At 42.8% G+C, this 25,426-nt stretch overlaps 1 protein-coding gene across 2 annotated transcripts in view; it reads left to right on the forward strand.

Annotated features, from left to right (window-relative positions):
• Nucleotides 1-25,426, forward strand: part of LOC124874895 (sulfotransferase 2A1-like) — a 49,094-nt gene that overhangs the window by 17,687 nt on the left and 5,981 nt on the right. For both annotated transcript variants that reach the window (XM_047376509.1, XM_047376510.1), the window contains exon 2: nucleotides 22,078-22,289. In XM_047376509.1, the coding sequence (XP_047232465.1) occupies nucleotides 22,078-22,289 (212 nt within the window). The remainder of the gene's footprint in view (nucleotides 1-22,077; nucleotides 22,290-25,426) is intronic.

Genomic DNA, 25,426 nt, shown 5'->3' on the forward strand with positions numbered 1-25,426 from the left:
TGGTGGTGGGGGGCAGGTCGGGGTTCAGGGGACTCTTGTGGACGGCTTGGTAGTTCAGGGGGATCTTGTCTGCCACCTTGCGCTATGGGGTGTGAGGTTGGGATTGGTGGGGGGAGCTGGTGGTGGTGGAGCTGTGGTGTTGGATTGTGGCTCTGATGATTTGGGGGGGGTCTCTAAGTGCCGATATACAAGAATGTGAATGTGGATTTAGGCCTAATGTGTGGTGTGTTTCTGTGAGTGTAGGTATGCATGTGTGCAGTTACATGTACATATGTGGAGGTACATGTTTGTCTGTATGTGTACATGTGTATATGTATGTATGTGTGTATATATATATATGTATGTGTGTATGTGTATGTATGCGTGTGGGTATTTATGCATGTGTATATATGCATGTATGTATGTGTATGTGTATGTATGTATATATGTGTAGATATATATATGTGTATATGTGTGTATATGTATATATATAGATAATTGTGTATATATATTTATTTATTAGTTTTTGGTTTGTGAATTCTGGATCAAAAACATAGATGTTAATTAGGAAGGTTACTCAGTTAATTTAAGTGCAATTAGAGGGAGAAGGGGTATTAAAAATAAGTTTTACTTCTTCATACCCCTTTTCAGACAATTTATATTAATTAATAATCAATGTCAGATCTAAGGTTAAATATACTAACAAGTTTGCTTGTTGGAAAATGTTTATTTTACTGGTTGCTATTTGTGTTTAAGTTAATTTAATTTATTTGGAACTGGAAATTTAATTTAATGTTTACCAAACACTTTTTTGTATGGTATTTGGATATTTGTTTGTTTGTTATAAGCATTTCTGAAATTGATTTATTTACCGAAATCATTGTCTGAAATAAAAAAAAATAATAATAAAAATATATATATATTTTACAGCTAACAATACCCGGCGGTACGTTGATGTACTGCAAAACCTAGCTAGAAGCTACAACCATTCCTACCACTCCAGCATTAAAATGAGCCCTATGGAAGTGACCCCAGAAAATGCCTTTCAAGTGTTTCAGAATCTGTATGATGTCAAGTCCAACAGATATTGCAAGGACTCAGTGACAACATTTAAACAAGGGGATCTTGTCAGAATATCCAAGGTCCGTGGAGTGTTTGACAAAAAATACGAACAGAGTTTTACGGATGAAGTGTTTACAGTGTATGACCGGATACCCCGTTCTCCTCCTGTATACAAACTCAAAGATTTGGATGGAGAACCTATCGAGGGTTCCTTTTACGCTGAGGAACTTCAAAAAGTAAAAATATTTAACGACAAGATGTATCAAGTGGAAAAAATATTAAAACGACGTACGGTCAAGGGAGTCAAACAGGTTTTTGTAAGCTGGAAAAACTGGCCTGAGAAATTCAACAGTTGGATCAAGTTTGATGAACTTCGAAACGTATAAAAAAGGTTTGCACTAAACCTCACAGTTGACACAGCATCATGAACCGTCAGGTAGAGGATGATGGCTTTTACGTTACTCTTCCATCTAATGCTAGCATGGAAGTGTTTAAAAATAATACCAGTTCAAGTTTCCGTGTAAATTTAGCTCAAAATATTGATTTAGAAGGCCAATGGATGGTTGCATTAGCCGAGATTTCATATCCTCATACATGGCATAATTTACCGGATTATGATGCCTACTTTGAATGGAGGAAGGTTGGTGATGTGGAGATCAATACGCAAAGGATCAGAAGTGGCTACTATAACAGCGTTATTCAACACGTGACAGAGATGGAAATGTTTTTCAAAAAATTGAAATCGGGTTTACGCATTAAATTCAGCAAAGTTCAAAAGAGATTTGCATTTCAAGCAAACAGTCCGTATGAAATACGCTTCTTCAACACTCTAGCTTATATGATGGGCGTGAAACCAGGGGAATGGATTCATGTTTCTGAACCAAAACTGGCTCCTTTTCCGGCGGATATAAAGGCTGGTTTCTATCACCTATACTGTTACAGCGACGTGGTCAGCCCTCAAATAGTAGGCGACACTTTTGCACCTTTACTGCGGACCGTCAAAGTACAAGGCAAATTCAGTGATATGATTACTCAGACGTTTAACCCCGCCCACTACCTTCCAGTTTCCAGAAGACATATTGAAAATATCAATATAGAAATTAAATCGGACCAAAACGTTCCTGTAAATTTCGTCTATGGAAAGACCGTCATAAGACTACACTTCAGACTGGTGTTGGGAGTATGATTATTGATTGAATAATCTTGATCAATAATTATAATTACAAATCATAATCTGACAAAATCAATTTCTTAACCATAAATCCTCATTTACGAATCGAGACCAGAGAGGTTTCTGGTGGTGTAATTGTGGCTCAACACCTCTGACAATTACAACCGTTAAATACTCCGTAATAGTTAATAACTATTGCCGGAGATGTCACTGTTTAATCGACCGTTTCTGCCGAAACGTGTGGAACTTGAACCTTATTTTGACTGACACATCACTTTTTGCACACAATGAAACACCAAACGCTCTCTCTTTATCTATGTGAATATTTATTAATTGTCACCTACTCAACATGCAAAATTCTACACACACAGGGGTAAACACATCTAAATAAGCAAAATCAACAAACGGTAGTGGGTATGTATTGAGTCAACCAGCAGTTTATGGCACAACAGAGGAAAGGAGAGGATATGAAAGGGGGGTGTGGTGATGACTGGTGGGGGGTTGGAGCGCAGCTTAGAGTGTCTTTTATGATCTTCTGATCATAAAACTTCCCCCCTAACTCCTGAACACAAAGGATTGATAACTTTTGGCGGCAAGCTAGCACAGTGAGATTGAAGACAAAGGTAAAATGGAGAATTTTACCATGAGGTCGTTTTAACAGTCCAGTTTTGCAACGCACCCGCGTTCAGATAGTAAACACAGACAGCTCTGGGGGACACGGCGGGTCCCGATATTACATAACACATCAAAGTTTCAACAAGCAAGGTTACATGCACATATTATTCAGAACACATGAGATCCTAACCAGCGATTCTGATCGCTTCTACAACCTCTGACCCTGCCCAGGCCTTCTAATAAAGAAATAAAAAAAAGAAATGGGTTTTACTTGTGTCGTCTTCTTCCTGAGCGAGGGAATTCGAGCGAGGAAAAGTGGGGTTGAGGTAATTGTGCGTCCACAATTAACTTCAGGGGAACGGTCAGTCTTTGTCCTTTGGTCTTCTTGACAAAAAGGAAAAATATGATCTGACCATCAAAGTCGACTTGAAAATGAAACACGGTAGCGGTTCGTCTCTCCGAAGCTCCGTGTCTCCAGTTACGTGTTAACTCACGTCTTCGATCGGCAAAAGTGAAACCTGCGGCCTTCTTAGTCCACAGACTTCAGTTATGAATAGTTCGTTGTCCAACGAGAGAGAATGAATGAAACTCTTCACAGAGTTCTTCTCTTAAAGTGACGCTCTTCAATCACCAGATCTGGTTTCCAGCAGAAGGCGACTTTTCAAACATGAGCGCCTCCTATATAGCATCCTGTGACGTCAGACTGGGGACGCCCAGTCATATCAGTCGCAATGCTCGATGGGATATGTAGGAGCGGGCTGTCCTGGGTACAAAATGGCCGATGCCATTGGAGGGGCACAGTGACATCCAACAACGTGCAGATAATCCAATACTCAGCAAACAAGTGGTCCAACACCGGTGATATCACAACGTAGCCTGAGATAAATTTTATTTGTATAAACTATTCCAGAGATATATATATAACCTCTAAGATTGATTGGTTATCATTCATATTACGCTGGTCATTCAACACTGCATCAAGCAGGCAAGAGAGAACATGGCACAGCTAAGTCTGAGACGTGATCCGAATCGCTTTGTAAATTACTATGTAAGTCAATCAGGCGGTAATCTGCCAGGGTTTTATGGGGCCCTGGTCATGTACGGACGCGGAATTGGATCATTATTTTCAAAATTATTCCGCTTCGTATCCCCTCTGGTTAAAAAAGGATTTGCAATTGCAAAACCCCATCTTAAAACGGCTGCATCAAATATTGCTTCGGATGTCATCGGTAGAGCCGTGAGAAAAATGAGTGGTTCTACACACACCGACGGTCAAGAAGGTTCAGGAATTATGGTTTTATCCAAAAGACCCAGAACAAGACCCCCTGGTGATCGTTTAAGGACGGTTAAAAAACAACGACAAACGCGAAAAAGGAGATCAGTCGCAGCTGACAAACGAAGAGGAAGGAAGTCATCCGCAAGTTTTGATATATTTAAATAAGGGCTCTTTTACATAACAAATCATCAGAGTGCACGCTGGCAGAGTTGGACTTATTTTCTGCCCCGATGACACAGCTATCGATCGAAGATAAAATTTACACCGAGATCCAGCCTTTATCAGCAATCACTGATGGAGGGCCGATCGAGTTTTTCATTCCGGGAGACGGAGAAAAGTATCTGGATCTCAACAATACGCTGTTGCATCTCAGAGTGAAAATTACTAACGAGAATGGAACAAACCTGCCAGATGATGCACCTGTAGGGCTCATCAACTACCCGTTAAACACCATCTTCAGTCAGTGTGACGTCACTCTCGGAGATCGAATGATTTCACAATCCAGCGCTACACATCCATATAGAGCCATGATTGAGACATTGTTAAACTTTTCTGAGGATTCTTTAAAAACCCAGTTTAGCTCTGGTCTTTTTTATAAAGACACTGCAGGTGCTCTGAACTCTATTGTTACAACTAACGGCCCTAACCAAGGTCTTAACAGCAGAGCAGGCTTTACGGCAAATTCCAGGGAGGTACATCTCCTAGGCCCCCTGCATGCAGACATATTTTTCTGCGAGAGACTTCTTTTAAACTCTGTTGACCTTAAAATTAAACTTACAAGAGCCAACGATGCCTTTTGTCTCATGGCCGCAAGAGACTCCACTTACAAACTCAGGATATTAGGAGCATCTCTTTTTATCAAAAAAGTTACTGTCTCTCCAGCTGTACGACTGGGGCACGCTTCAGCTTTAATGAAAGCAAATGCTCTGTATCCACTTTCACGTGTGAATGTAAAAACATATTCCATCCCTGAAAATTCAAGGGTATGCAACCAAGAGAATCTTTTCTTAGGCGTCTTTCCCAAGTATGTGGTGATTGCGTTACTGGATCATGACGCTTTTACAGGAACACGCAATCTCAATCCGTTTGACTTTAATCATTTTGATATGGAATATTTAGCTTTGTGTAAGGATGGCAGACAAATTCCTGCTAAAGCCTTCCAGCCCAATTTTAACCAAGGTCATTCAGTGAGAGAGTATTACAACTTGTTTACGGCTACAGGACGACATCTAAAAGATCTTCCACTGAGTATAACACGTCAGGAATTTAATCAAGGATACTCTCTATTCACATTTAATCTTAACCCGGGCGAGGACACAGATGCTCTATCTCCAGTTTCCAGTGGAAATTTAAGATTGGAAATGCGTTTCAGAAACCCGTTGCCTCATACCACCACGCTGATCATCAACGCTTGTTATTACTCTATTTTAGAGATTGATTCAAAGAGGCGTGTGCTGGTGGATTATTATTAATCTAATCAGGCATGAATAATCATGAAATTGAGAGCCTGATGCGTCATCTGCTGGGAGATTTGTTTTGCGGTGTGTGGCCGTGCGACCAGCTGCCGCTGCTAGCTGACAAATTCCCAGGGCCGGCCTACTTTATTGTGAACACACATCCTTCACACATGCCGGGAGAACACTGGCTAGCTCTGACATTGGATGAGAATGGTCAATCCAGCTTTTTTGACTCTTATGGATTCTCTCCGGATTTCGAGTTCTACCCGTCAAGCATCGTAACATTTTTAGAAGACAGATCCTCAAAAATATTGTATCATAATAATCAGCTTCAAAACACTCTGTCCACTGTGTGCGGTCACCATTGCATTTTTTATCTATGTCATAGAGCGTGCGGATTATCAATGCAGCAAGTGTTGTCGAAATACACCGGAGATGGGATTAAGAATGATTTAATGGTATCTAACGTTGTGAAAAAATATCAGAAATGTGTCATTAATCAAAGTTGTACATTTTATACTCACGGAACATGCTCTTTGGAGATGTTTCTGGATTGTTATGGAATTTAAAATGTCTTATTTTTTTTTTTCATTGTTTGTTTTTGTTTTTTTCTTCTTATGATTTAATATTTGTGTAATGATATCATATGTTAGTGTGTGAAGTAGAGAACGAAGTTAGACTTGAAAAATATAATCAATAAATATTTTATTGAATAAAAGAAATAGACTACATGTTTCATTTTCTTATAACGGTTTATGGTGAAAATGTAATCCATCAGGGTGGTAGTGTCGTCTTACGAAGAGACTTTTTGATCTCCCATCAGCATTTTTTGGATCTTCCAGCTCAGATCTCGACCAGTAGGGAGAATGAGTTATCTGCCTTCTTCTTTTTCTTCTCTGCTTAACGCTGGGGGGTGTACCCCCATTTTCAATCGATGTACCCTCTGTTTTGAAACGTCTATATTCTTCACGAGCATAAGGGTTAATGACTGAAGATATAGGGATGTTTACTTCTGACATGGAGTGTAGAAAATCAGACCATCCTCGGGTTTGTGATGCTCCAGATTTTTTAAACGGAAGCATGAGATTTTTCAACAAATCAATCATGTGGGACCCTTTTATAACATTCCCTTTAAATACAAATTCACCTCGCGAAGTCCAACTCTCACTTCTTTCGGATAATTTCTTCAAAATGTACTCGGCATTTTTACAGTTGTGTTTAGGAAGGCTTTTCAGTACTTCCGTAAGAACCTGATCCTTAGGGGCCTCGTCCTGCCCTGGGGCTTGTTTTTCTTGGGACCGCTCATGTTCAGGAACCTCTGTGTCACGCTGCAGCGTTAAACTGACCCGCTGTTTTCTTCTTTGACACCTTGCTTAAGTAAAGTCAGATACCTCTGGAGAAGAGCATCGTATCTCTTGATTTTTTCATAAGAAGTCAAACCCGGCTCGTTTAATATCGCTCTCATTTCAGCATCCAAATTCTCCTCCGCCGTCTGTCTGATGGACGTGTCTGACTGGGTCAGACGCTTGAATTGATGAGGTGAAATGAGAAACATCTTCTGCGATGTTCTGAGAGACATTATCTCCTGATGATTCCACCCACTAGATCACCGATCAAGGGTGCAAGAGCCGTTAAGATGGGGAGAATAAAACCACCTCGTTGCTTTTTGAGAGCCAACTGTTTAGTTTTTATCCCGGTTCTTTTATCACCCAACAATCTGATGATATTTCTTTGTTTCTTCAATTGTCGGTGTTGAGAGGGTGATAGTTTAATGTTACCTTTTAGGATATTCAGTGCAATCTCGCACAGAGCCTGAATAAAGTCGGGAGAGCAGTGTGCGAGAATATCTTTACGTTTCTGTGGACAGGCCTGGTACAAAGCTCTGAATAATGGTAAATTCCTTTTTATACGCGCAGACATGATGACTTACTTTGTTCTGGGTACGTACACAGCAGGCCACTGCTGAGGAAGTATGCCCGTTCTCAGTCTGAAATGTTCTGGGCAGGTAGGCGTAAAATCGATGATTAAATATCCATGAGCTTCTCTCGTTGCGTCTTCAAAACTCTCCAAGAAGAGACCCTTTTGAGATGGAAACATTTGGCGGGCCAGTATATTCAGCTGCAGCTTATCTCTCGGGTTCTTAAACAACACCATATAATTACAGTTCAAACTAATAGTGCTACTGAACTTTCCCTGATGAAAAACATTCTGAGTCAACATCATAACACTCATATTACGATGGTGACGAAACTGGGTAAAGACCTTCATCACGTTTTCATCATCTGAGGCTTGAGCGATAACATCGTCTAGAATAATCAGATGATTCTGATCAGGAGGAAACAGGTTTTCATCTTCAAAAGAATGAGGCAATCCTTCCACAAAGGTAATATTTTTATTCATCTTCTGCAATTCAGCATACATGGGTTGAAAAGATGTGTAAATCCATACAATATTTTCTGGAACAATATCCATGACATGATTACAGTTTTGTAAAATACTTTTTACAAAGAAAGTTTTCCCGCAGCCGCTGGGTCCAACTATCATACATGAGAAAGGTGCTCTAAATCTAGGATCAAAATCAATCTCCTGTAAATCCATGTGACTTTTTATTTTATTTCTTCTTCAACTCTAATAACCGAAAGGCAGAGTTGTCCCGTCAGAAAAAAGACGTCTCTTATCATACACCAGTCGAAACTTTTTAAGAAATGTCGCGTTTGTCAAACGGAATCTCTTTTTATCCCTCCTGATCGTGTGCTGAGGGATTTCAATGACACCCTCACTTGACCCCTGTAAGTAGCCCTCGACCAGCCCTTTGATGCTGTCAAAATTGACCCTCTCGCTGCATTCATGCGTCTGAGTGATGCCTTTAGCACGTATCACTACTTTTTTACGGTTTTTGGTCTGGTATGCATAACTCTTGGGTCCTGTCGATGCAAACTCCGAAATGCTGTCACCATCTAACTCGTCAGTAAGATCACCCAGATAATTCCCCAATTCCAGAGGAGTTTCACCACTTTTTGTCACATAAATCAAACTGTCCGTGTCAATATAAATCAATCTGTCCTGTAACTTCTCCATGCTGCTGAGAAGTTTTAAACGTGCATAAGCGGTGGTGAATGCTGCTATAAACACATTATTTGTCTTACTTGGTGGATATATGACACGTTTGCTGTAGTTACACTGCACTACACACATTTCAGGGTTGAAAAAATGAAAATAGTTAACCCTGTATTTACTCGAGAACATGAAGCTGAAAAAGTCTTCAGGGTTAGTGATGACTGTGGTCTGAGACAGATCACTTCTTTGCGCAAATTTCCCCCAAAAACTGTTTAAACACAATTTTGCAACCTGCCTTTTGGCAGGATTCATCTCGATTTTCTCAGGGTCTAATTGGATGCCCTGATGCAGTTTGTAGTCGCTTATATACTTTGACTTACTCTCCTGATCCACTGCTTCAGACGGATAGCCTGAAGCCTCCTGCTTACCCTTTAAAAAGCAATGAATGTAACCTTTAAAAATTTTATCACTTCTCTTTTCAAAATGCCACACCTCTGTGATTTTAGCAAGACGATAACTACACTCCAACGCTTTAGAGTTCTACACTCGCCCAAACTCCCGTCAGAGCTCTGTCCTGATCATTATGCATGCAAGGACCTGACTGGTAATTTATTTCAGCACATGTGCGGCAGAGAGTGAACACAAGTTTACCTTGGGATGTTCTGTAAGGTAAAACAGGGAACAACAGGTTACGTGGTGGGTAGACCACAGCTTTGATTATACCGAAGTAGCTGCTGGGGTCATCAAAATCTTTGTAAATGATGGTGGGGTGTCCGAGGGGAAAAACGCAGTTGGCGTTTACATAAGGGTACAGAGATGTGTAATCCACATAGTGTACAGTTTTATCCGGTTCCGCTGTGTACCTCAACTTCATAGGACAGGTGCGTCCACCATACTGCGCATCCCGGGGGGATAGCGGTTCGGGTGCATTAACTTTCTCAAGAAAGCTGATCACCCCTGGGTCTGATTTTTTCATTTCAATCCACTCATGCTCCCATATGACTTCGAGACGAAGGCCGTACACAGTTTGTAACACCTTGCTTCTCTCAACAGTGGCTGCGTAAAACTGTTCAAATGCGACCCCTCTCAACGGACACTTGTCATGAGGCATGTAACACTTTTTACAGCCGTGGAAAAAACAGCCGTAAAATTCAAACGCAACTTTGACACCGTTAATCTCTGCATACCCATCCACTGAATATGGCCCGATTTTCTTTTCACCCCTATTTAATGCATGCTCGATAAATATGGCTCTGCTGTCTGCAATCCAGCCGAGCCATTGAATGGACGCGCTGGAGAACGTTTTACTGCTACGTCTGTAGTCCAGAGGTGATGGAATGGCTAAGGTTTGAGGAGGAAGGAAATTGGTTACAAAAACCTTCTTGCAGGCTGATGCTATTGTGATACTTTTAAACGGATCCACACTTGTCTCCTTAAAGAACTCGTCTCTGAATTTTAAGCATCCTTGAAAAAGAATTTCAACGTCATTTTTACAATAACGAATAGCTTCTTTCTTAAAGTCAAAGACCTCTTTGCTCGCTTCTCTGTACCAGCTGTTAAACACCTGTTGTTCTTGAAGACTCATGCGTTCTACAGCGTAGCAGGATGGAGGAGGAAAAGCCCCCACATACTGGAGATGTTGTTCAGAGGAAAATAGGTGGGGAAAAAAACCCTTGCTTTGATCGGTAAAGCCTAACGCTTTCGGCATGGCACTAAGCTTCATGCACATGAAGGACAGGCTATCAATGTATTTTAACCTGTAATCAGGGTCGGTTAAACAGAGAGGTTTACTCCCTACCATGACGAGATGAGGTTTAATCCCTAACTGCAGCATTGCTGTGAGAATCAGGTAACCATCATACCCCCGCGCATTGTGCGCTATTAAGGTGAAGCCTCTGTACTTTAGCCTCCTGAAATGCAGGAGAAATTTTTGGGTGCAATTCAGTCCATAAGCGTACCATTCATCACCTTTCAACGTTTTAGCACAGACCAGAAAGGGGGTATGCATGCCGCTCTCATTGACGAGGCATTCGAAATCATAAAAAATCAGTTTATCATCAAGCTGATTAATTGCACTGCAAGGCTGAATGTAACACTTATGATCATCGCATGTAATGTCTAGGCCGGGAGGTACATTTTCACCGCAAATACTGCATTTTACATTACACACGTGTGGTTTATTCGGTTTACTGATTGGAATAACGTATATCCGTTTGCATACTTTACACAGTTTTACCAACTCACAGTCACTCATAGGCCTTTCAGCACTATTTCTGATGCGTGGTTCCCTGTGTCTGCTGAAACATGAAGAATTACGACAGATTCTTTGACAGCCTGCACAGCTTACAGGATTGCTAATCTCTTGCATACATTTATATGTTCGACACACTGGACAATAACCTTCACAATGGTGTGTATTTGCATTATCATAGCTGGTGTAACAGTAATTACAAATATATCTGCACCCATTAAACCTTTGAGATTTTTTATCCCATATTAATGACCTTGAAATAACAGCAAAAACAGAGGGTTTGAACGATCAGGGAAACTGGTCTCAAATTTACACAGAGCAGTAGAGCCCGTGGTTCTGTGAAATACTAAAATTTTTCTCTTCAGAATGGTTTCAAATTTACCAATATCACTAAAAGTAACTGCTGTTTGCTCGTCGAGGCCTGCCTGATGCTGCCATCTCCTCCCCAGTTCTACAGCACGGTGATCCGTGAGCTCAGGATCAGAGACGTGTGCGAGGCTGATTGCAAAACATAACTGATTACCAGTATTGTTTATAATATACAAATTACGCATTTTCTTATTAAACAGTTCACAGTCTAACGTTCCTGCAGCTTTACGCTTAGAACCTCCTGCTGGGTCATTAACAACCTGAAGAATAAATTCCATGTTATTATCTACAGGTATATTTGCATTCGATTGTACTAAATCGTCGAGGAAGTTTTCGAAAGCTGGCAGGATCATATTTCCATCATCTGTAACAGTAAATGTGATGTGACGATTGAGATTTTCACCCACTAATTCCAGCTGCACAACGTCGTTATGTCTGGTTAACGATCTCGCAGCGTCTGCTAATTCAATGATAATACGCATGATGTCTGTATAGAATGCGGCTAAATCTGGAACGTTACTTGGACAGGGCGGCGGTATGGTACAAGGTCTCCTTATTTCATGGTTATTAAAATGTTCACGTTCAACCACCGCTGGAGGATCTCGCTCTATTTGATCAGAACTAACTGCTACGTCCGTATTGAAATGACCCCCGTGATGATCTGCGGCACGTGACGTAGAAGGATTCTGATGAGTGTCAGGTGGATCATTTTGCTCAATACTGAGTGGACAAAATGCGCTATTTAAATCGTAAAGAGCCTGATTGATTACGTTTAAAACGTCACCGTGCTGATGTTCATTTATTACATTTTCACTGTTAGCAGGAGATGCATTTAAAACGATGTTATCTGCTACTTCTGCATTAACGGGAATTTCGTTAAGTTCATTAACTAAATTTCTTATTTCATCCAGGGCAAGTCTGATTATTTGATCAGAACTAACTGCTACGTCCGTATTGAAATGACCCCCGTGATGATCTGCGGCACGTGACGTAGAAGGATTCTGATGAGTGTCAGGTGGATCATTTTGCTCAATACTGAGTGGACAAAATGCGCTATTTAAATCGTAAAGAGGCTGATTGATTACGTTTAAAACGTCACCGTGCTGATGTTCATTTATTACATTTTCACTGTTAGCAGGAGATGCATTTAAAACGATGTTATCTGCTACTTCTGCATTAACGGGAATTTCGTTACGTTCATTAACTAAATTTCTTATTTCATCCAGGGCAAGTCTGATTCGGTTATCCATTTCTATGAACATAAGAAACAAAATAAAATAAAACTAACCTACAGAAAAAACAAAAAAAACAAAAACAAAACACAGTGATCAGTTCAGTTTAAAATCACCTTGATGTCACCAAAATGCTTCTTTAACAGAATCTGACATGCTGCCAGAAGCGTTAACGATGAGGCCTTATTACGAAGATTCCGTGAGGCTGTAGAGACTGTCTTCCTGCGTTGTCCGTTTCTGTAGCCAATCTGTCCTACCATCTACCTCTGTAAGGAGAATGAACAAAAAATAAATAAATAAATATATATATATATATATTGAAATAATCACATTAAAGCTGGAAAAAAAACAAAGGAATTCAAATTAATTCAGTATGTATGTATGAATTAAAACCACTCACTCATTAATCCACTCACTAGCGTTGCTCTGCTTTGTAGCGCAGAGTCGCTGTCTTTTGGCCGGGGTTAAATATTCTGTAAAAACAGAAGACGTTATCTTATGCTGCGCAGCACAGCGTTCATAAATAAAACGAAAAATAGTTTTTAAAATACACACGTTTTTTTTTTAATCTTACTCCGATTCTTTGCGGTAAAACCTCCAGATTTCACTTCTTGTTGAACTGAAACGGTGCCTCTCTGCTGAAAGCTGTCTTGATCTTTGAAAAGCGACCTTCTGGTGGGTGGATTCAATGTGGCATCTTTGGATGTATCTGTAAACAGGTTTATATGACATTTTATTGAACTATGCTTAAAATACATATATATTGTTTTTATTTAATTTTTATTTATTTTTTCTACCCTGCTCCTGCTCGACAGCTGTGTCTTCCACAGAGCTCTCAGTCGAATCTGTAAACAGTTTTTATCTGAGGTTTAAAATACATTCACTCTCAAAGAAAAATAGATAGTTCTTAGGACTTACTTACTTTCTGGTGGTGCTGGTAACTTATCCGGTGTGTCTTCAGGGGAAATGATGATAATTGACGGGGGAGTATTCAAAGAATCAGTTTTAATTTCTGTGTTAAAGGAAAGTTCAGTTGTTGTTGCGGGTTTCTCTTGTTTGGAAATAATTCGCCTTCTCAATTTTGACTGTCGATTCCAGCCACTGAACCCTCCAACTTGATCATTCGGGTTTACCTCTCTCATCAAATCTATAAATTGAAACATTGTCAAGGGTTAACTATAATATATATATATTTATATATATATATATATATTTTATTGCATTTAACATTTACTTACCATAATCTGATTGTGTCAAGATGAAATCATCAAGGTCATCAGCGGTGGGTTCTATGACAAAGAAACAAATATATATATATATATATATAAACAATATATATAAACAAAATTAGAGAACATTCACATGCATTTAATAATTTCTTAAAAATGAATACTTACTTACTTACTTACGTTTAAAGATGTCATTGTGCTTTTGTGAATTATCAGAAGTAGAAGCCACAATTTCCGGGTTTCCTGAAATATTTACCGACATTTTTTCTTGTCAGTACTGGTATTTTCAATACCCCCGTGAGTTCGCTTCGTTCATCCTGGTCGGTGTTTACATCCCGCCGCAAGCTAACGTGCAGGTCGCACAGCGCATGCTGGCCGACCAGATACTGAGTGTGGAGCGGACCAACCCGGACTCCTTAGTAATCGTCGCTGGTGACTTTAACAAAGGTAATCTGACCCACGAACTCCCCAAATACAGACAGTTTATAAAATGTCTGACCAGAGAGGACAACATTCTGGATCACTGTTACACCACCATCAGAGACGCTTATCACGCCGTCCCACGTGCTGCACTGGGCCAATCCGACCACATCATGGTCCACCTGATTCCTGCATACAGGCAGAAACTTAAGCTCTGCAAACCTGTTGTGAGGACGACAAGGAAGTGGAGCAGTGAGGCTGTGGAGAATCTCCAGGCGTGTTTAGGCTGTACAGACTGGGATGTGTTCAGGACTACTACCAACAGTCTGGACGAGTACACAGAGGCTGTGACTTCCTACATCAGCTTCTGTGAGGACAGCTGTGTACCATCATGCACCAGGGTGAGTTACAACAACGACAAACCCTGGTTTACAGCTAAACTCAGAAGGTTAAGACTGGATAAGGAAGAGGCCTTCAGGAGTGGGGACAAAGACATATACAGAGAGGCCAAGTACAAGTTTGGCAAGGCAGTGAAAGAGGCCAAACGACTGTACTCTGAGAAGCTCCAAAACCAGTTCTCAGCCAACGACTCTGCGTCTGTCTGGAAAGGGCTCAAGCAAATCACCAACTACAAGCCGAAAGCCCCCCACTCCATCAACGACCGACGCCTCGCCAACGACCTGAACGAGTTCTACTGCCGCTTTGAAAGACAAAGGGACAGTCCTGCAACCATCTCCCACGACGCCCCCCAACAGCTGCAGCCACAATCCACCACCCCCACCTCCCCAACCTCAAGAGGGGCCTTGGCACCTCCAATCCCCACCCTGAAGTTCCCCCCCACCAGCCCCCTACCCACGCCGAGGACGGCTCTTTCCATCCAGGAGAGGGACGTCAACAAACTCTTCAGGAGACAGAACCCCCGGAAAGCTGCTGGTCCGGATTCTGTCTCACCAGCCAGCCTGAAGCACTGCGCTGATCAGCTGTCTCCAGTCTTCACAGACATTTTTAACACCTCACTGGAGACATGTCATGTGCCAGCCTGCTTCAAGTCCTCCACCATCGTCCCTGTTCCCAAGAAGCCAAGGACCACAGGGCTTAATGACTTCAGACCCGTCGCCCTGACCTCTGTGGTGATGAAGTCCTTTGAGCGCCTTGTGCTCTCACACCTAAAAGACATCACCGACCCCCTCCTGGACCCCCTGCAGTTTGCCTACAGAGCCAACAGGTCTGTAGATGATGCAGTCAACCTAGCCCTTCACTTCATCCTCCGGCACCTGGACTCCACAGGAACCTATGCCAGGATCCTGTTTGTGGATTTCAGCTCTGCCTTCAACACCATCGTCCCAGTTCTGCTCCAGGAGAAGCTCTCCCAGCTGAGTGTGCCCGACTCCACCTGCAGGTGGATCACTGACTTCCTGTCTGACAGGAAGCAGCGCGTGAGGCTGGGGAAGCACATCTCTGACTCCCTGACCATCAGCACCGGTTCCCCCCAAGGCTGTGTTCTCTCTCCTCTGCTCTTCTCCCTGTACACCAACAGCTGCACCTCCAGTCACCAGTCTGTCAAGCTTCTGAAGTTTGCGGACGACACCACCCTGATCGGACTCATCTCTGATGGTGACGAGTCCGCATACAGATGGGAGGTGGACCATCTGTTGGACTGGTGCAGCCAGAACAACCTTGAGCTCAACGCTCTAAAGACAGTGGAGATGGTTGTGGACTTCAGGCAGAACCCAGCCCCACCTGCCCCCATCACCCTCTGTGACTCCACAATTGACACTGTGGAATCTTTCCGCTTCCTGGGAACCATCATCTCCCAGGATCTCAAGTGGGAGCCAAACATCAGCTCCCTCATCAAGAAAGCCCAGCAGAGGATGTTCTTCCTGCGGCAGCTGAAGAAATTCAACCTGCCAAAGACTATGATGGTGCACTTCTACACAGCCATCATTGAGTCCATCCTCACCTCCTCCATCACCATCTGGTACGCCGCTGCTACAGCCAAGGATAAGGGCAGGCTGCAGCGTGTCATTCGGTCTGCTGAGAAGGTGATTGGCTGCAGTCTACTGTCGCTCCAGGAACTGTACACCTCCAGGACCCTGAAGCGGGCAGGGAAGATTCTGGCTGATCCCTCCCACCCCGGTCACAGACTCTTTGAGACTCTCCCCTCTGGCAGGAGGCTGCGGTCCATCCGGACCAAAACCTCACGCCACAAGAACAGTTTTTTCCCATCTGCCACCAGCCTGGTTAACAAAGCCCGGAAACCACACTGACACTCTCCCTTTCCCCCACACCCCCCCTTTTTTTGCTGACAGGACACCTGTAACCTGTAACTCTATGCGTTACATTAACGCTCAGCTTGGACTCCTGCTTACTTGCACTGCTTTACTTGCACAATGATCACCTGCACTGTTGTATTGCTCTTGCATCTTATACTGCTCTATATTTACTCTCACTCACTTAAAACTGTGCACTTATATTTATATTATATTGTAGATATGTTTGTACTGTTTAATTTGTATTGTATTGCACCGACTACGCCAAAACAAATTCCTTGTATGTCCAAAAACGTACTTGGCAATAAAGCTTTTCTGATTCCGGTTATGGTTCAAAGACATTCAGCATTTGAAGACCCTGACACTGAGGTTAACCAATGAAACAGCCCCCGAACAACATTTTACTCACAGTATTTATACCAGAACATGACAGTGTTATCTCAACTGCAAAGACTATGTTTTTAAGACCAAAACCCTTCTTGAGTTCAAAGGTGATATGGTTATCTAATGAACACCCTTAAACACACCTCTGTGTTTTAATTGACTCATTTAAGGTATCGCCCCTAATGACGACAACCAATCAGCATCCACTGTTACGCCCCTTGGACACACCCCCCTGCTTGACCACGTGACCTCCTGCCCACATGGCAACCACATGGCCCCCACCGGAAGTCCCGCCCTCACCGGAAGTCCCGCACACCTGTCAAAATGTTTGATGAAAGGGTGTACTTAAATTCTCTCATGGGTAAGACTGCCGACCTGACTGCTGTCCAGAAGGCCACTATTGACACCCTCAAGCAAGAGGGTAAGACACATAAAGACATTTCTGAACGAATAGGCTGTTCCCAGAGTGCTGTATCAAGGCACCTCAGTGGGAAGTCTGTGGGAAGGAAAAAGTGTGGCAGAAAACGCTGCACAACGAGAAGAGGTGACCGGACCCTGAGGAAGATTGTGGAGAAGGGCCGATTCCAGACCTTGGGGGACCTGCGGAAGCAGCGGTCTGAGTCTGGAGTAGAAACATCCAGAGCCACCGTGCACAGGCGTGTGCAGGAAATGGGCTACAGGTGCCGCATTCCCCAGGTCAAGCCACTTTTGAACCAGAAACAGCGGCAGAAGCGCCTGACCTGGGCTACAGAGAAGCAGCACTGGACTGTTGCTCAGTGGTCCAAAGTACTTTTTTCGGATGAAAGCAAATTCTGCATGTCATTCGGAAATCAAGGTGCCAGAGTCTGGAGGAAGACTGGGGAGAAGGAAATGCCAAAATGCCAGCAGTCCAGTGTCAAGTACCCACAGTCAGTGATGGTCTGGGGTGCCGTGTCAGCTGCTGGTGTTGGTCCACTGTGTTTTATCAAGGGCAGGGTCAATGCAGCTAGCTATCAGGAGATTTTGGAGCACTTCATGCTTCCATCTGCTGAAAAGCTTTATGGAGATGAAGATTTCATTTTCAGCACGACCTGGCACCTGCTCACAGTGCCAAAACCACTGGTAAATGGTTTACTGACCATGGTATCACTGTGCTCAATTGGCCTGCCAACTCTCCTGACCTGAACCCCATAGAGAATCTGTGGGATATTGTGAAGAGAACGTTGAGAGACTCAAGACCCAACACTCTGGATGAGCTAAAGGCCGCCATCGAAGCATCCTGGGCCTCCATAAGACCTCAGCAGTGCTACAGGCTGATTGCCTCCATGCCACGCCGCATTGAAGCAGTCATTTCTGCCAAAGGATTCCCGACCAAGTATTGAGTGCATAACTGTACATGATTATTTGAAGGTTGATGTTTTTTGTATCAAAAATACTTTTCTTTTATTGGTCGGATGAAATATGCTAATTTTGTGAGATAGGAATTTTGGGTTTTCATGAGCTGTATGCCAAAATCATCCGTATTAAGACAATAAAAGACCTGAAATATTTCAGTTAGTGTGCAATTAATCTAAAATATATGAATGTTAAATTTTCATCATGACATTATGGAAAATAATTAACTTTATCACAATATGCAAATTTTTTGAGAAGGACCTATATATACCGTCTGAGTTCAATTTTAAGGCCTTGCAAAAAGGCTCTCTTCAACTGTTGCTGATAGGCTCCTGCCTCTGCTTCATCATATGGTATAGCAGAGTTTGCTCTAAAAACACGTCTCATCCTGTCCAAAAAATCTTGTGGGTCTTCTTCCTCCTTCTGTTTTGCATTGTGAGATTTTACCATAATCTGCTGTCTGTATATAAACTCTTCGAGTTCTTTCAAAGAGTAAGCGTAAGGCATCCCTTAAATCTAGTGAATTATGTGCTAGTATGTCACCATTATCATCGCATCCAGTGAAACCTCCTGCTACTCTGCACCAGCGATGACCACACAGCTGGGTAAAACACTGGAGCATCTCTCTGCCATTAAGATGAAAACTTCCTCTGAGTTCTGTAATAGTGTCTAGAAATTCTTCCACGCCTTCTTGTATCGATGGGATACCTTTTAAAGCAGCAGTTCTGTCTTCCTGTGTCCATGGTCTATATACTAGAATAGTTGGCAGCTGTCGGTGATTAGCGTCACCTATGTTTGGATTTGCTACCTCAACTAGAGGGAATGTGTCTCCCTCTAAATGTATTTCAGATGGATGAAATTTCTGTTCGTGAGCCATTAACGCTTCGCCTGGGTATATGCTGGGGGTAGTTTTCTTATTTTGACTCCTAGTTCGCACTCCTGTGTCCCACCAGGAATTAGGAGACCAGGGCTCACTAGAAGAGCTCTGTTCTTCTGTTTTAGAAGGATTACTTAATTTTTCTTGCTTACTTATAAAAAACAAAACACAGATCTGTTTCAGATTAAAAAGAAAAGCATGTTCTCTATAGCAACTTGTACTGTGGTGGTAAATAGTTCCCAGTTCTGGGAGAAGGTCTTTTCTTTGCAGTCTTTTATTTTTTTATTCTTTAGAGTCTTTACAGAACAGAAGAATAGAGTTTTTGTAATACCACTGTCCAATCAGATTCGTTCTTACCTTCAGAAACAAAATAATCCACATTTTCCCATTCCCATTTTAAACGTTTTTGCCAAGCAAAATGTGTTTAACAGAACCCATAACTCTGAAAGGTTTTACCACAGAAGTGATTAGGTTTTCTTTGTTTTAAAGAATTTGGTTCTCCTAAACAATTAAGTGGAAAGTGTCAAATGAGCATAAGCTATCACCCTTTGCAAAAGTACTTCTGTCAAATACAGGAATAAAATTTAAAACGTTGCATCTGTCAACGTCAAGCAGGCGTCAAGCAAGCGTCAAGCAAGCGTTTCTTCATTGTGAAATACAGTGACGTCTCCATGCGAGTTGAAGTTTAATTGGTACTACATGACCTCCTCCCCAAACCTTCACCTTTTTCTGGGGGAGTGCACTACAATGTTTTACACAGCAATTTTCTCCTTTTTGCTGAAAGTTCCCAGACAATGAACTTCTGCTTTTAAGTGCCTAATTCACCTTTATAATTAGACTATACTGATTGAGGATCTCGCCACCTCAAAAAAGTTAGGTTCTTTTAGGATCCCAGTACTGAGTCAGAAGTCCTTCCCTCTAACAATAATCGAGTTTGAGGCAGGGAAGCTCAGGTTGATCAGACCCTTCTTTCGTCCATGTCCTCAGAAGAAATAGTCAAGTCAAGTTTATTTATATAGTGCTTTTCAGCAACAAGGCACTCAAAGCATGAGGAAAAACATTACAATGATACAGAAAATCAAACACAGAAAAACAAATCAAATGACATTAATAATCCTTGGGAGTTTACTGGTAAGAGCTGGTTCTAATCCAATTTTCTAATAGAGGTAATTAGATCATTAAGTCCTCTGTGGTAAGGAATTCATCCTGTGCTAGAATAAAGGTCCAAACTTATAAATACTAATAATGATTTGCTTTCACTGGCATGAAATAGTTGTAATACAATCCTTCTAAGAAATCTAAAACTCTATGGTCATTGGTGTAAAAACAGCTTTAGTCCAACTTTTTTTAAAATACTAATAATATTTGGCTTTCGCTGGTAATTCTTCTGAGAAATCAGAAAATTTAGCAAGGGTACGGTGGAATCTTGAGGGTGTGAATATATAAGTCTGAGTGTGTTCGCAAGAATTAGACTGTCAACACTGATAGAAGCGCCATTGTCCTTGAGAAGAGAGGTGGAAGTTTTATCAATCGGCCGCATAGTCCTATCAGCACACAGCTGGTAGGGGAGTGGTGGGGGAGAGTGTCGTGTTTATATAACATCCAGGAGATATTTTGTTGATAGCCAGTTAGCAGAAGTTGGGGCACCAGATTTAGAAAAACAATAAATGTTGTGGTTCAGGCAGTTGTGAATTTCCAACTACCTTAAGAGTTTTTCTGGTATGTCTCAATTGCGAATCCAAATAGTCAAATTTCTGGTACATTCCGCAGATCTCGGGCATACAACTTCTCCAAGATTATATCCTTTAACCTCTGAGTCCAACAGCTGCCAGGCTGCGATTCTAGAATCGTGTCCAGCTTGCGATTCTCCTCTCTTAACATTTCAGTCTGAGAGTTGATCGCTCTACAGACTCCATCCAACATCGCAGACAGCTTTGGAATGCTTTGAACAGCTGCCCACGTTTTGCGAATCATTCAATAAGCCAGGTAACCACCAACTCCAAAAAGCAGAAATCCTGTTATCAAAAGTCCAAAAATTTACACATCTTCTACGTCCTCGACCGACATCGTAGTCAGGTACACAATCTTCCACTGCTGCCAAGAATCCATTGTGTATCCAGAGAAGAACGTCCCGTCTGGACATAATAGGTCAAGAAATCCATGTCACAGCATCAAATTGGCAAAATTTGTATTTATCAAAGGAAGAGATTGATGATTGCCACCCAACCAGCTTTACTTCACCTTGACAAGAGAGAACAGTTTTACAGCATTCAGAAATGTGCTCAAGAGCCCTGCCTTATGAGGGGCTGAGGTAAGGCATGTTGTAATGCTTCCCCAGATATGTTGACAAAACTCAAATAACAGAGTCTTCTCTTCTTAGACTACACTCCTCTTAGACTCCCTGAACTCTGGCATTAATTAGTGCTGCAGCAGTTGGGGGAGTGAATAGTATTATCAGGTCATGCAGAATATCAGGACATAAACCAAGGCACTCTGTAAATTTTCCTCCACAGTCCATAATGATTGTGGTTTTTTGAATGCTCTGTGGTGCTTGCACTTTTAGCACCAACAAAAAATTATTTCTGTCTTTTCTGCATCAAGCTGGAGACATCAAGTTGACTCATCCATTGATGGATATTTTGGACACACTTACTGTGGTCAAAATCTAAGCTAGGGAGATACAGTAGATGCTTAATAAAGTGTCCAGGGAATGTAGAGTTGTGTGAAGTGGTTTTTGTTTGTTTAGATCTATAAATTCAAAATGATACAAAGTAGTTCCAGACTGCCAAATAAGATCTGAACCAGTTTAGTACTGTAGCAGACCTTCCCAACAACTTTTCCTAGATCAAGTATGTTGAATGCAACCCTAAGATCTGGCAAAACCATAAACATTATTTCTGAATAAGGTTATCATAATTTAACTCTTTCTGAAGATATTCTTCAAGCAAAGCAAAAGCAAACTACTTTTATAAATTAGTGTTAGAAGTGGATGGATACAGAACCTATGTAGGAATGTATTACAACAGTTTAGACAATCTTATTTTCTTTGTGTAGGTACAACTTGGATGCAGGAAATTCTTCCCTTGATCATAAGTGGAGGTGATCCGGCCTCTGTTGAGTCTCTGCCTAACTGGGACCGTGTTCCCTGGCTGGAGGAGACCCGGGCCTCCATTCTACAGCTCGAGGAGAGGCCATCTCCGCGCATGCTCACAACCCACCTCCACTATGACATGATGCCGCCGTCCTTCTTTCAAGCAAAGCCAAAGGTAAATCTTTCACAGAGTCTGGAGTTAGGATCATATCGTTATTAAGCTCCTGAAATCCTCTGTGAAATCCTAAGTTTTTGACATTATAAAAACCTCTTGTGCTCCAAGTTTTAACCGGATGAAAATATAAAGTGAACAGGGGTCATTAGGCAATTATGGATTTTAACCACAGGTTTTTGAGCCGAAATCAAATGTTTTTTTTAAACTAAGCGCCTATTCAGCTCATTCTAGTCCTCCTTGAATTTTTAAATAAATTGGATCTTCATACCTCTTTCTTCATGAATGGAAATCTAGGAAGATGCTTATCTTGAACCAGCAGATCGTACTTGCCTGCCTTATATTTTTTTGATTTTCATTGATGCATCTTACTGTAAGCATACTGTACGTCTGTTTGTGTTTTGACATGTTTAATGAAATTGTCTTTTTTTAACATTTCATCAACCAGTTTATTAGACCTAAAGAAAAATTATGAAAAAATGGTATTATGAAAAAAAAGTCAGTTTTGTTTATGTGACTACTTCACAATAGTTTTGTTTTTTGTTTGTTTAGTGTTTTTGACATGCTAACTGAAAAAGTCAGTCAGTGAGTCAGTCATTTTCTATACCGCTTCTTCCAAAGTGGGTCGCGGGGAAGCTGGTGCCTATCTCCAGCAGTCTACGGGCAAGAGGCAGGGTACACCCTGGAGCCAGGCCTGGAGTCGGGACTCGATGGGGAGAACCTGGTGGCTGGATTGCTCCTCCCGGGACCTGGCCAGGACAAGCCCAAACAAGAGACTCGCCCCCCGCCAGGGCCATCCACTGGGGGCCGTCCCCCATCCCACCTGCAGGGGGAATCTTGAGGGATCGGTGCAAAGAGGATTGGGCAGCAGACGAAGGTGGAGACCTCGACGTTCTAGGGAAGTGGAATGTCACCTCGCTGGGGGGGTAGGAGCCTGAGGAGGTCTAGAGATATTGACTAGAAATAGTCGGGCTCACCTCCACGCACAGCGTGGGCTCTGGAACCCATCTCCTCGAGAGGGCCAGGACTCTCTTCTACTCTGGAGTGGCCCGCGGGGAGAGGCAGCGGGTTGGGGTGGGTTTGCTTGTTGCTCCACAGCTCAGCCGTCTCGTGTTGGGGTTTACCCCAGTGGATGAGAGGGTCGCATCCCTGCGCCTTCGGGTTGGGGACAGGCCGCAGACTGTCGTTTCGGCCTACTGGCCGAGTGGTAGTACGGGGTACCTGGCCTTCTTGGCGTCCCTGTCGGGGGTGCTGCATAGAGCCCCTCCCGGGGACTCCATTATTCTGCTGGGGGACTTCAATGCCCACGTGGGAAACGACAGTGACACTTGGAGAGGCGTGATCGGGAGGAATGGCCTCCCCAAACTGAATTCGAGTGATGTTTCACATTGGACCTCTGTGCCAGTCACGGATTGTCCATTATGAACACCATGTTCAAGCATAAGGATGTTCATCAGTGCACTTGGCACCAGGACACCCTAGGCAGGAGGTCGTGATCGACTTTGTTGTTGTGTCCTCAGACCTTTGGCTGCATGTTTTGGAGACTCGGGTGATGAGAGGGGCTGAGCTGTCCACTGATCACCACCTGGTGGTGAGTTGGATCCGCTGGTAGACGATAATGCCGGACAGACTTGGCAGGCCCATATATATAAAGTGAGGTTCTGCTGGGAACGTCTGGCAGAGCCCTCAGCCTGGGGAGGTTGGAGACACAGAGTTCGAGTGGACCATGTTCTCCGCATCTATTGTCGATGCTGCTGCCCGTAGCTTTGGCCGTAAGGTCTGCGGTGCCTGTCACGGTGGCAATCCCCAAACCCGGTGGTGGACACCAGCAGTAAGGGATGCTGTCAAGCTGAAGAAGGAGTCCTATTGGCTGTGGTTGGCATCCGGCGCCTCAGGAGGGGGAAGCAGTGCTTCGCTAACACTGTTTACAGTTGGGGTGGGGAGCTGCTGCCCTCAACTGGGGACATTATCAGGCGGTGGAAGGAGTACTTCGAGGATCTCCTCAATCCTGCCGTCACGCATTCCCTGGTGGAAGCAGAGGCTGGAGACTAGGGGTTGGACTCATCACTTTCATCACCCAGGCTGAAGTCACCGAGGTGGTTAAAATGATCCGCCATGAGTACCTCAAGTCTCTGGATGTTGTGGGGCTGTCATGGTTGACACGCCTCTTCAACAACAGACTGGGGTGTTTGTCCCCCTTCATAAGAAGGGTGACCGGAGGGTGTGTTCCAACTCCTCACACTCCTCAGCCTCCCTGGTAAGGCCTATACCAGGGTATCGGAGAGGAGAGTCCGGCTTTAAATAAAATATGTTAGAATATACACTACTCACAAAATTAGGGATATTTGGATTTTGGGGGGAAATCTGGGAAATGTAAGAAGTTCATGCTACAGTAAAATTATATCATGAAAGTAGGGCATTTTAGTAAAAACAAGCAATGGTAATTTCCTTATCCCAAGCTATTTAGTAAAACAAAAGCCAGCCACATGTCTCAGTACTGTGGCATGTGCCCTTAAGCATCAACTACAGCTTGACAATGACGTCAGTGTTGTTCATACAGTGGCACAATGACTGGATTAATAATGTTATTCGGGTAGTATGGGCTTGTCACTGTACCATTCACAAAGTGTAGGGCAGTTCTGTATTGGTTTAGACACATCTGTCCACACTGTAACACCACCACCACCAAGGGCTCGTCAGGTGACAGTGGCTGATGTGTAGTGCTCTCCTTGACGTCTCCAACATCATTGGCGGCCATCGTTTCTGTTCAATGTTCAATAGATTTTTTAGCAGAGAACAACATTAGGGCCACTGGTCCCTCATCCAGCATAAATGCTCCGTAGCCCATGACTAGCACGCAGACCACGCTGATGTAAACGGTTTCGAATTGTTTGACCTCCCCTAAATGTGCCTGGGGTTGAGTTGCATTCATCATCTGGTTCTGCAGGGCACTGTTCACAATGAAGCAGCCATCAGTGTGGGATGTGGCCAAAGGACTTCAACTTCTATGCCTTTCTGTGACTCTTTCAGTCTATCTGTATCTCTGTTGCAGACTGCTGATGACACACTAAGCTCAGTGGCCACTTCCATCTGAGAACATCCTGTTTGAATTTTAGCAATGACTAGGTACTGTTGATCAA

This window comes from Girardinichthys multiradiatus, chromosome 10, assembly GCF_021462225.1.
Source record: "Girardinichthys multiradiatus isolate DD_20200921_A chromosome 10, DD_fGirMul_XY1, whole genome shotgun sequence".
Taxonomy (NCBI): Eukaryota; Metazoa; Chordata; class Actinopteri; order Cyprinodontiformes; family Goodeidae; genus Girardinichthys; species Girardinichthys multiradiatus.